The 13348-nt window shown below is 39.2% G+C and overlaps 1 protein-coding gene across 11 annotated transcripts in view; it reads right to left on the reverse strand.

The window, feature by feature from the left end:
* The window catches only part of MED14 (mediator complex subunit 14), an 86362-nt gene that overhangs the window by 32818 nt on the left and 40196 nt on the right, over nucleotides 1–13348 (reverse strand). For all 11 annotated transcript variants that reach the window (XM_054676746.1, XM_054676745.1, XM_054676744.1 and 8 more), the window contains 5 exons: nucleotides 10185–10379; nucleotides 9661–9795; nucleotides 5931–6007; nucleotides 306–466; nucleotides 73–219 (listed from right to left, as the gene is read on the reverse strand). In XM_054676746.1, coding sequence (XP_054532721.1) covers nucleotides 73–219; nucleotides 306–466; nucleotides 5931–6007; nucleotides 9661–9795; nucleotides 10185–10379 — 715 coding nt within the window. The remainder of the gene's footprint in view (nucleotides 1–72; nucleotides 220–305; nucleotides 467–5930; nucleotides 6008–9660; nucleotides 9796–10184; nucleotides 10380–13348) is intronic.

Raw genomic sequence — 13348 nt, forward strand, 5'->3', positions numbered from 1 at the left:
ACTTCAGTTAAAAAAAGGGTGAGGGCTTTTTTTTTAAAATTTATTTAAAAAAGAGATTATCTCCACACGTACCTGGTAGAGAGCGTGCAAATTCCAACACACACTCATATAATCGTGCAATGCTATTCCAGTCATTAAGAAACATTTCAACCACCTTTCTACCACCAACAGGCTCAGACAACAGATTTTCATATGTCAGGTAAACGTGCCGGGATGGTCCTACAGGATTAAAAGAGAATATTAATAGTAATCGATACCAAAAAAATCCAGAAATATGCAAAGACAAAATGTGTGAAACATCTCACCTTGCTCCCTAGTAGAAGTGCCATTAAGTGGACAATTTGCAAACACTAACTCTGCTACCCAAGTGCGGTTATTTCTACCTTGTAATCGGAAAGTGCAATCAAGAAGAGAGCGGTCCAGAGCCTTTTGGGTTTCCTCAGTTATACCCTTACAGGGAGGAATTCTGGTGATAAAAGACAGCATATGAAGTATACTTTACACAGACAAAGCACAATGTACACAATGACAGACAAGGTATGACATTAGAGCTTCAGTTCAAACTCCACTTCTAGATACCTTCTGCAAAAGGAGGAAGCAATTCACAGCAATTAATAGTATTTAATCCATTTCCATTCACATCAATATGGATTAGAACTCTCATTTTAACAGTGATGTTTGTCTTTATTCATAATTTTGTTCTTTAAAAAAGACTACAATTCTACAGAATGAAAATCAAGAATACTGGTTTTCTACAAAATCTATCTAGAACATCCTCAAGGAAAAGCTAAGGGGACCAAATCCTTATAAAACCACTCTTTGAAGACAGAATGATATAGTACAAAGAATAAGGGCCTTGGAGTCAGAGACCCACATTCTAACTCTGACTCAGCCACATTTAATGTCTCTGAATTTCCCAACTACAAAATAGAGATGAAGAATTACTTTATGTGTCATTGACGAAGAAAATGAAAGTGCTTATGGTGGCTGACACAGCAAGTATTCATATGTTTTGTTTTTTAAGAGATGGAGTCTTGCTGTGTTGCTCAGGCTAGCCTTGAACTCCTGAGCGATCCTCCCACCTCAGCCTCCCGAGTAGCTAGAATTACAGGTGCACACCACCAAGCCTGGCCCCATGTATGTTAATTCTCCCTTACAGTAAAACCAAATCTTGGTCACTGACTGAATAACCATGATAAAATTCCAGGTTCATTATCCCCACTTTGCCACCTCCTCCTCTGTAGAGGTAACTCTTATTTTCATAGAGCTTTACATGTGTTAACTCATTTAACATACATATTGTCACACATACATCACATATACAAGAGGAATGTAGTAGCTTGGTGTCTTAAAATACCTACCTATCCATTTTCCTTCTACAGTTTTACAAACTATCTCATTGGTCATAAAACATGATGAGGTAATATATTTTAGCTATTCATGAGTTATTTCAGTGAGATGAAATAATGAGATTACTTAATTATATATAACCTTTAACTCATATAGAAGGTGGTTAATTCTCAGATTTGGTATAATAAATATCTATATTGAGGCAAAAAAACAACAAATATAATTGGAATTAGAGAATCTTGGTTCAGACCCCTTAATTCAGAATATAACAAAGTTTCTCAGTCTTGGCAGGATTGGCATTTGGGGCTGGAAAATCCTTTGTTGTGGGGTGAGGGGGCTGTCTTGTGCAGCCCAGGCCTCTACCTACTGGGTGCCAGTAGCACTTCCTACTCCCTCTTCTCAGTTAATGATCAAAAACATCTGCAGACATTGCCAGAAGTCCCCTGCAGGGCAAAACTGCCCTGGGGTTGAGAACCACTGACCTGGAATAAACAACTTAAGAGAGCAAAAAATAGATTGCATGTGCTAATTAAAACTTCTATCACAGCTCCTCTTCAATATACAGCTTTTGAAGTTTTTCAAAAGTTAATCTTTCACACTACATACTTTTTATCACTGCCAGAAAGATTTTGTGCAACTGTATTTTGGGTAGTTATTACAGAAATTGCATAAACTACCTATCTGTTCTTCAACGTGACAGGTATACTGAGGACTTGCCTGCCCTTACCCCTCACGACATAGCCCTCTCCGTAGGAGTTATAAAGCAGCCAATTCAGACAGATTTTTTAAATCTCAAGTTTGAAAATATAAATGCAGTACATTATCTTCCTTTCAAATAAAACAGGTTTTTCACAAAATCTATCTAGTTAGAAAAGGAAAGCACAGAAGCCAGCATGTGTTCAAGTGAGAACTAACATCAGTGTAAGCCTCTTTTCCCATTTATGCTCTTAGGGACAGCGGAACCCTGAAAGTGCATTGTATATCACTTTAATCTGTGATGCAGATACAATGAGCTCTACCTCAAGGAATTCGTAAAATAGTTACTTGCTTTTAAGGTTATGAATGGAACAGAATGAATAAAAATAAACTGTAACTTTTATCTTCCCAGCATGATCATGTGAGGGGAAAAAAGCAACAACCCGAAACCAGGTTCCCCAAAAGGAAATCTGACAAAATTGTTACAAACTTAAAATACTGCAAAATACTATTATAGTACCCAAAAATTAAGAACCGAGGAAGGTATTTTCTGGACAATGGATTAACCTATCTGAAAATTTTTACCAATTCAAAAATGTTTGATTTACACAGCTGCTCCTAACCAACTTTTCTCCTGTACTTCTCAGTACTAAACAAATTGAGGAGCCAGGCTATGGTCTTTTAAGGTCTGGCAGATGTGTGTCAGCTTTGTTGTGAGGGCTTTTACAAACATCATTAACCCCACTATGGCCCTGCAGTGCAAAACCAGGGAGATCACTGACAGTGCTAGCAAAAGCAGCATGAGTGTGCCTAAAAGGAAAGTGAAGAGGTTTTTATAAAGATTGCACACGTGTATGAAGGACAAGCTGGGCTGCACAACTTGCAAAAAAAGAGCTGTGCCTGTGCATTATCAGCATAAGCTACAGGAGGCAAAGAAACAAAATGGAGGAAATGAAAAACCCTCGTGGGTGTGGCCAGAGGACCTTTACTACTGCACATGACTGTGACATGAGTTCAACGAGAAGGTGGGAAGTTTGCTGAAGCGTTCAAAACTAGGCACCATGAGCATGCTGCTCTCTCAAAACTTGTGTCCCAATCCTAATTTGGGTTATAGGATCAAGGCTCTTGAATTTGCACAAGGCAACAGGTCCACGAATCATAGCAATCGAAGAAATTTACTATGATCCATTTGATACTATGATTGCAGAGATGCATCAAGGAGGCCTGCTTAACAAATTTTCAAGGGGATAAAGTAGAACAAGAACAGAATGTATTTTTGGCAAAGAAAAGGAAAGTGTGCCAATTTTAAAGCTTTGAAGTATCAACTCATATTCATATTCAATATTAATATATCCAGAACTAAAAGCTTGTTACAAGAGTTTCTAAAGAATAAATGCATGAGTCCAATTCCATACTCATTAGGTCTATATAGGATTTTAATAAAATCATGTTGAGACATTTATTATTTACTTTTTTCTTCTTCACTTCTTCACTTCTATACCCTACCCCAATAATGGACAGCACTTACTGGACCAACAGTCATCTTTAACATACCCATTTATGTATATTTTCCTTTACATTTTAAAATAAAGAAAACAAAAGCCAAGATTAAAGACTTTAAGAATTATTATAAAATGAAGCTAAAAAATATAAAGTACTTCCTTCGTAGGTAGGACTCTTACGCATTCTCTTGAGTTCAAGAAGAAAGGAGACTGAAATTTCTCTTGTAAAAATGCCGAGAACAAGATATTTTTAAAATTTCACAAACCATGAAAAATACAACTAAGAGAATAGAATGCAAATGTTAACATTATCAACTTATCTACAGGTGCCAAGAAGAGTAAAAAGAAAAAAAAAACCTATATTCAAGGCAAAGCAATTCAAAACCAAATGCAACTGGAAGTATTGCATTTTCCTACTGATTTCCATTTTAAGACTAGCTCTCTCTCTCCTGAAAACGTTTTTGTGGAAATGGTGTTAAGATAGCCAGGAAGAGGAACTATTCTAGTTCAATTCTGTAGTATCTAAAGTGAGCACTAATGACACATGGGTTATATGACACTATTTGCTAGCTCTATCTACCTTCCACGGAAACAGATTCCTAGATAACAAATGGTAAAGCCCCACTGCTCAAATTGCAGAGCTGCTATGTCTTAGCAGACAGAGGAATTCAATAAATAAAAATTGCTTATATAATTTATATCATTAAGCAACATCTGGGAAACAATAAAGTGTACCCCTCCTTTGCAAAGAAACCTGTTTCCTGGACCAAAAAGGTTGATCTCTTAGATGGTATTCTGGCTTTGCAAGTCCATACTGGGTCACTTTTAAAGCACATGTACCACATTAGCTTTACTTCTAAGCATCTTTTGGCTCCTCGTCCTTTGTCCATTAGAACTAAGCCCTATGCCCATCTCCTTCTGTATACTCTTTCCTGGTGATCTAATTTACTACCCCAGCTCAATTACTATCACCATGGTGATGACTTTATCTACTTCTCCTTCCCAGATCTGTTACCTGAGCTTGAAACACATCTCTGCCTGCCCAAAGGGTATTCAGGCACCTTAAACTTAGCAAAGTCCATTCAAACTCACATCTTTGGTGTCCCTCATCTCAGAAAACACTGCCACCATCCATCATTTGCCCAAGATAAAACCAAGAATCATCTTTGCCACTTTCCCCTCTTTCTCACCTTCAACACCAATCTAATCATAACTCGTGAATATTTTCTCTCCTAACTCCTTGTGGAACGTACCCTACTCTGAGCTACCAACAACTCTAATGTGAACCACTTCAACAAGTGGTTTCATTACTTTAGTCTTGTTCCCATTCAATTTATTCTCCATATTGCTATCAGGTTGAGCTTTCAAAAACACCTATCTAATGATGTCAGTTTTAGCTTAAAATCATCTGATAGCTTCTTAGTGCCATTAGGATAAAGCCTAAATTGTTGAAGGACATTTACATAGGCCTAAAGGATGTGACCCTTTCCTGCTTACATTTCCAGCCTCATTTCTCCCATCTCCTGCCATGCCGAACTCCTTTCAGCACAAAAATGCCAAGCTCTCTCTTCCCTCCAAGCCTTCACATTAGCAGTTATCCCTCTGGTTAGGACCTCCCACTGCCTCTGCCCCACTTTCCTCTGACTAATTCTCACCTCTCCTTCAGTCCAAGTATAACTGGTACTTCCTCAGGGATACCCTTCCTGACTTCTGAACTAGCCCATATTCCTCTGCTTTATGAACCCACAGCATTCTGAGGGGATGTCAGAATTCAAGCCTGACACACAGTCACACTCAATGTATATCTGCTGAATGAATCAAAGAAATGCAGAGAAAAGACATCCAAAAATACCAAGTGAGGCCAGGTGCGGTGGCTTATGCCTGTAATCCCAACACTTTGGGAGGCCGAGGTGGGTGGATCACTTGAGGCCAGGAGTTCGAGACCAGCCTGGTCAACATGGCGAAACCCCATCTCTATTAAAAATACACAAAAACTAGCTGGGCGTCGTGGTGTGTGCCTGTAGTCCCAGCTACTCGGGAGGCTGAGGCACGAGAATTGCTTGAACCTAGGAGGCAGAGGTTGGGAGGCTGCAGTGAGCCAAGATAGTGCCACTGCACTCCAGTCAACCTGAGCAACAGAATGAGACTCTGTCTCAAAACAAGCAAACAAACAAACAACAAAAAAAAACAAAACCAAGTGATGCTGGATTGCCACTCCATAGATTAAAGGGAATCTTCCCCCAGACCCTAGTAACTCTATGCAGAAATCCACAACACCCACAGGTTCTGAACACTGCTTTATGTTGTCTCATGAAAGAGAAGCAGCTTTCAGAGTGTGACTGCAACATGTGGCACCAAGTGAAACATATGACAGGGGCTTACTTTAATAAGCGAATCGCATGGCTGAAGCCATCACCTTCCACTTGCACTCCTTGATGTGGAATCTCCAGATTGGACAACTAGAAAGAGAAAAACAATTATATCAGACGACCAATTTTACAAAAACAACTACCATTTCTAAGTACTACGGTCTCTATTCTTGTGGCACCTGTTCTAGGACCATCCTTTCCACAAGTTACAACATATTAGGCATGAGTATTATCCCCATCATTAGATTCCCTGGGAAACGACATGAAGTCCAGTGGAACTCAAAGCTGTCCCAGTGCATCTAGTTTAAGAAACACCTCCACAAGTGGCAAATATTCAAAATTTAGGAGATTAGTCTAATTTTTGCAGGGAGCCAAAAGTAATCTAGAATCAATTTTAGTAGTTCAAGAGGCCACAAGAATGGTTTCTCGTGTAATTCTCTTCTGTTTGTTCAAAACAATGTTTGAGTCACTGTCATAGCTTATTTCTAAACGATATTTTTTAGTTTACAACATTTCTGAAATACATTTTTAAGAATTAAACTACTTCCTATGTGAAACCCAAGAAAAGATTTCCAATTTGTGCATTTACCCAATGACATCTCTTTCCCAATTAAAGGATTCAGAAAGCAAATCAAAAAGATAAATGCAGAGATAGTGCCTGAAACCCTTTCCATGGGACTGCAAGTAATTACAGTATGCCAGAAAGTCATCTGATCTAAAGAAATGCTTGCCTTTGGCAGATATTCCCAGGTCTTGCATGACAGACTATTTATATCTACCATGTTCTGGAAAGGATTTAAGGAAGTTCCAAGTATTTGAGTGAGCCCTGCTCTTTGGGCCTGGGAAAGGGAAAGGTTTAGAAAAATAGCTGCTACCAAATAGGAAGTAGGGGTTCAGATTCAAAAGGAAATGAAGTGTGGGCCAGCTCAAAAATGTTGCTGCTATTCTATCAATCAGATATATAAACATCCAGCCAGATGCGGTGGCTCACACCTGTAATCCCAGCACTTTGGGAGGCCGAGGCAGTTGGATCACCTGAGGTCAGGAGTTCAAGACGAGCCTAGCCAACATGGTAAAACCCCGTCTCTACTAATACAAAAATTAGCTGGGTGTGGTGGTGTACGCCTGTAATCTCAGCTACTTGGGAGGCTGAGGCAGGAGAATCGCTTGAATCGGGGAGGTGGAGGTTGCAGTAAGCCAAGATTGCACCATTGCACTCCAGCCTGGGTGACAAGAGTGAAACTCCATTTCAAAAAAAAAAAAGATATATAAACATCCCTTATAAGATGAGATTTAGTTTTAGTTATTCACATCTCAGCCTAAATTACTTTAAGCAGAAAATATACTTGCTTTTATCTTTAACATAGCTAGAATGTTCACTGAGAATAAAAAGTAGGTAAGTTTTTAAGAGCTTGACTGAGTTCAATAGAGAACTACAGAATGTTCATCTGTGTCCCATATGTGCAGCAGGTATAGGAATACAGAGAAGGTGGACAGAGAGGACGTATGTCTACAGTCATTAACCTACGTAGGCCTACAAAGACACACATTTTTGCCAATTCTGGCCTGTGGGTAGGGGAAGAGAGGATATAAATGCATTGCTTTGCCTCAGCACCATATATCCATCTTCCCTTCCCACTGCAAAGGTAGTAACTGAATGATATTCATATAATCAATCCAAATAACACAATAAAAGAGTCCAAGAACACAGTCAATTACATAGGAAACATGGACACACTCCACAGTTTAGGAGCTAAGGCCAGTATCCAGATAAGAGGACATTCATCAGGCTCACAGTTCTAGGAGCTGGGTCATCAAGGACATGAGTATTTATTTTAGGTGCCTGTTTCTAGGCTTGGGTTTCTCTCTGGGCTCTTTACAATTTCACACCTTATCCTCTGCCTACAGATTCCAAATTCCTGTAAAGCAGGAGTTGGCAAACAACAGCTCATGAGCCAAATCCAGCCCACTGCCTGGTTTTTTTGTTTGTTTGTTTTGAGAAGGAGTCTCGCTCTGTCACCCAGGCTGGAGTGGCTTGATCTTGGCTCACTGCAACCTCCGCCTCCCAGGTTCAAGCAATTCTCCTGCCTCAGCCTCCCGAGTAGCTGGGATTACAGGCGCCCGCTACCACGCCTGACTAAGTTTTGTATTTTTAGTAGAGACGGGGTTTCACCTTGTTGGCCAGGTTGGTCTCAAATTCCTGACCTCAGGTGATCTGCCCACCTCGGCCTCCCAAAGTGCTGGGACTACAGGCATGAGTCACCGCACCCAGCCCACTGCCTGTTTTTGTAAATGAAGTTTTTTACCATAACACAGCCATGCTCATTTGTTTAAATATCAGCTCTGGCTGGTTCACACTACAACAGCAGATTTGAGCAGCTATAACAGAGACCACTTGACCGACAAAGTTTAAAATATTTATATTTGGCTCTTTACAGAAAAAGGTTCCCAATCCCTGTTCTAAAGCATGAAAGCTATTTTCAACAAATCTTCCCAAGGCCATCATCATCAGCCCAACTGAAAAAGTCCATTTTCACATTTCCAGGTCTCTCCTTCATTCACAATAACTTACAGAGGAGGGGATTCTTACAAAACATAAAACTTTAACCTACAGGGAAATAACTGGGGTTTTAGTGTATCACTTTTGAGGGGCTACCCATCCTTGGCCAAACTCCTTTTTGGAAATACAAAAAATGCAGGTCTGTTACCTCCCTTTCACGTTTGAGGATTATATTGGATATCACAACTGCGTATTCTTTCAAGGCACTAATTCTGCATAAAGCTATTGCTTCTCCCATGTGAGAAAAGTAAAAATTTAGTTTAATATTCTTTCTGATCTGCTTCTTAGAAAGGAACCCAGTTTTACTAGGGCTTAAGCAATATACATGGCTTTACCAACTCAAAAATAAGCCACCCGGCTATCAGCTAACCATCTCTAATAGGCTTAAACAATGCTCCTACTAAGAGGTATAAAAGTAAAATGTTAATTCTTAAAAACTGTCCACTTGTTTTTCTTTAATTTTTTTAAAAGAGACAAGGTCTTGCTATGTTGCCCAGGCTGGTCTTGAACTCCTAAGCTCAAGCAATCCTTCCACCTTGGCCTCCCAAAGTGCTGGGATTACAGGCATCAGTCACTGCACTCAGTCTGTCCACTTTTCCTTTTATCTTTTTTTTTTTTTTTTTTTTTTTGGAGACAGAGTCTTGCTTTGTTGCCCAGGCTGGAGTGCAGTGGTGCAATCTTGACTCACTGCAACCTATACCTCCTGGGTTCAAGTAGTTCTCCTGCTTCAGCCTCCCAAGTAGCTGGGATTACAGGCGTGTGCCACCACACCCGGATAATTTTTGTATTTTTAGTAGAGACAAAGTTTTACCATGTTGGCCAGGCTGGACTCAAACTCCTGACCTCAAGTGATCCACCCACCTCGGCCTCCCAAAGTGCTGGGATTACAGGTGTGAGCCACCGTGCCCAGCCCTGTCCACTTTTTTTAACTGGGAAAAATTTACATTCAATTTCCATAAAGAGCAGAAGACCCAGAATCTGGAATCAGAGAGATGAAATAATTCAAGTCATGTTTTACATGTATACCATGAGATGCTATGATTGTAACCCTACCACTCCTCCCAAAATGAACAGGATCACAAACATTCTGCTTTTCCTAATGGAATCTATATATACCCTGAGCAACACATTTTAAAAACTACTCTTTCATTTGGGGTATCCAGAACTGTTCCAAAAAACTTACCTCCAACCGAAGTCCTACAAATGGCATATTTGTATCACACATAGCGACGAAGTGGGCTAAAACTTTATTGAAGGCACACATTTCTCCTGCTCGTTTCGTTTTCTTGGATTCTACTGGACATGGATCATCAGACAACTAGAATTTAAGTAAAGAACACAAACAGGTAAAAAAAAAAAAAAAGTACATGTGATGCAATTCATTAAGATAGTTAAAATACTGGAAGAAAGCTCAGGGTTAACCAAAACAAATGTTATTGTATTTACTGAGTAAATACTGACCTAAACACTGGTAATTTATTAGTAAATATTTTGTGTTTCACAAGTTCTCTCATGGAAAATGGTGGACAATTATTTAATTAAAACAGAAGCATTTTCAAGAAAATGTAGACAATTGTTACTTAAGCCTTATTGCTGCCTCGTCTCTTAAAAACTGTATCTTAGTTCTTTCTCATATTAAAAACGAGTAAAGAACACAACCAAGTTAACACACACAAATTCTGTGCTCATTTTCATATGGAATCATACCTTGCGCTTGGCATTGGTTCTGGTCTGTTTCCCGGTTTTTGTACGAAAAACCAAGTCCTGAATGTTTTCCTTGAACTGCTGCAGCAGCAATGCCATTGCAGGGCTGTCTTCACGATCTGCAGCATTCACAGACATAAAGTAGTACTTGTACGACAGTTGTGTGGGTTTATTGGGAACCTCCAACATCTCCACAACCTAAAAATCCCAAAAAGAAATAAGACTTAGAGAAATAAGAAGTGTCAGATATTTTCCTCCGTACATCATCAAGTAAGGCTCAGAATTATAAATCTAATGTAGATGTCTTAAAAAAAAAAAAAAGGTTAAATCAATCGTATCAAAAAAAAGCATTCCTAGCAAATACATAATTTGTTTTCCAAAAAGTAGATGAGACCAAAGAAGAATGATAAAAGCAAAAGCAACCATAAACTATAACAAATGGGGCATTTAAACTATTATGTATTAAGTGTTCTTGATATTCACACCTCAGCTTATAAATTGAAAAAAACAAAAAACAATTTGCCTAAATCCAGTAGGTCTGTGATATGGTTTGGCTTTATGTTCCCACCCAAATCTCATCTTGTAGCTCCCGTAATTCCCATGTGTTGTGGGAAGGACCTGGTAGGAGATGACTGAATCATGGGGGCGGGTCTTTCCTGTGATGTTCTTGTAATAGTGAATGGGTCTCACGAAATCTGATGGTTTTAAAAACGGTAGTTTCTTTGCACAAGCTCTCTCTTTGCCTGCCACCATCCACGTAAGCTGTGACTTGCTCCTCCTTGCCTTCCACTGTGATTCTGAGGCCTCCCCAGTCACATGGAACTGTGAGTCCAATTAAACCTCTTTCTTTTGTAAATTGTCCAGTCTCAGGTATTTCTTTATCAGCAGTGCCAAAACAGACTAATACAGTCTGCTAGATTTTCTAGAATGGTATCTATTTTAAATTGCTCTGCTGCCTCCCTTAACCACTCAAACATCCTAAAAATTCCATTATTAAGGCAGAGAAAAATGACAACCATCCCTCATACTTGGAAACATGTAAAAACAAACCCTAATTTTTCAACTGAAAAATATGGTCACTGTGAGGGTAACAATATTGACAGTTAACACTGATACAGAGCTTAATATGTGCCAAGTATTGTCCTAATACTTTACAGATGCTAACATATTTAATCTTCCTAATAACCCTGTGAAGTAGGTTTGTTTGTTTTTTTGAGACAGAGTCTCACTCTGTCACCCAGGCTGGAGTGCAGTGGCACAATGTCAGCTCACTGCAACCTCCGCCTCCCAGGTTCAAGCAATTCTTGTGCCTCAGCCTCCCAAGTAGCTGGGATTACAGGTGTGTGCCACTACACTAGGCTAATTTTTTGTATTTTTATTAGAGGTGGGGTTTTGCCATGTTGTCCAAGCTGGTCTTGAACTGCTGACCTCGGGTGATCCACCTGCCTTGGCCTCCCAGAGTACTAGGATTACAGGCATGAGCCACCGCAACTGGCCTATCTTTATTTTTGTGATGAGGAAACTGAGGCACAAAAAAAGCAAGTTACTTGCCCAAGGTCACACACGTAGTAAGTGACAGACTCATGCTTTGATTCCAGAAGTTTGGCTCCAGAGGCCTTGTTCTTCCTACTATACCTGCTTACTGTTTCCAAGGTCTAGCTAAAATTTAAGAAAAGTCCCCTAAATGCTTTAGTGACAAAAATATATGCCATTAGGAAAGGCTCCTGACCAACACACATTCTTTTCCATCTCTCTTCCTGCTTCCTTTCTCCCTTGCTCCCCCTCCTCCCCACACATACTCTTCAGGAAAGCATCACACTGATGATGTACCTCAGGAAATGTTAAAATTAAAAGTCAAATGGCCATTTCACCAAAGAAGACAGGATGAGCACATGAAAATATGCTCAACATCTTCAGCCATTAGGGCAGTGTAAATTAGGCCTACGATAAGACACCACTACATACCTATCAGAATGGTTAATATTTTTTAAAAATTCTAATGACTAACTGTTGGCAAGCATGAGGAGCAACGAGAACTCATATATTGCTGGCTGGAATGCAAAATAGTACATCACTTTGGAAAACAGTTGGCAGTTTTCTACAAAGTTAAACACACATTTACCGTATGACCCAATAATCCCACTCCTAGTTACTTATCCAAGATGAAATAAAAAATGACAACTTATGAACACACACAAAAATCTATATGCAAATGTTTAACAGCTTTAGTCAAAATTACCCCAAACTGGAAACAACCCCAATGTCCTTCAATGAGTGACTCATTAAACACAAACTGTGGTACTCCCACACCATGGAATGCTACTCTGCAACAAAAGGAAGGAACTATTATACACACAACAACACAGATGAATGTCAAAGGCATTATGCTGAGTCAAAGAAACTGGACGGAAAAGGCAAACCTATAGAGACAGAAAACAAGTCAGTGATTACTAGTTGGAGGGGGCTGATTATAAGGGGTATTATGTGGCAATTTTGGGGTATAATGGATCTGTTCTGTGCCCTGAGATGGAGGCTACACAACTGTATGCATTTATCAGAACTCATGCTAAAAAGTCTGTATTTTTACTTTATGTAAATTATATCTTAATAAAGCTAACCAAAAAAGAAAGGTAAAATGGCAGAAAGACATTTAAAGGGGTATCAACTGCAGCAAGACTTTCCTCTGTTCTTCTTAATGTCCATGTTAGTAGTTCTTTCCACTTCCATGAACTTATCACCCCTAAGTGATAAATCTAGAGGACGAGGAATAATCTACATTCAGTTTTGGTCTAAGCCATATGAAACAAATTATTGCTTTATAATAGATCACTGGTCACTGACATTAAAGCGTGGTTAAATGTCGTAAAATAATAAATTATAACCATTTTTGTCTTATTTTGTGCATGGCTGATTATAAGAGATCTTTGTATGTTCATGGGTTTTGCTATGATGCATGTATTCTGTATTATCATTTCACATGTAGACCAAGCAAGCTCACTGAGAACTGAAACAATAGTCTTTTGTAGTGGGCCAAATCTAGTTCTACAGCTGCTGTTTTAAAATTCAGAAAAAAGTAAAATTCAGATCAATGACAGACTCACTAGTCTACATAAGTATCCCGAGCTTAAGATATGTCAGCCTACAATGGTGTCCTTTTAAAATAATAT

Source organism: Pan troglodytes, chromosome X, assembly GCF_028858775.2.
Source record: "Pan troglodytes isolate AG18354 chromosome X, NHGRI_mPanTro3-v2.0_pri, whole genome shotgun sequence".
NCBI lineage: Eukaryota > Metazoa > Chordata > Mammalia > Primates > Hominidae > Pan > Pan troglodytes.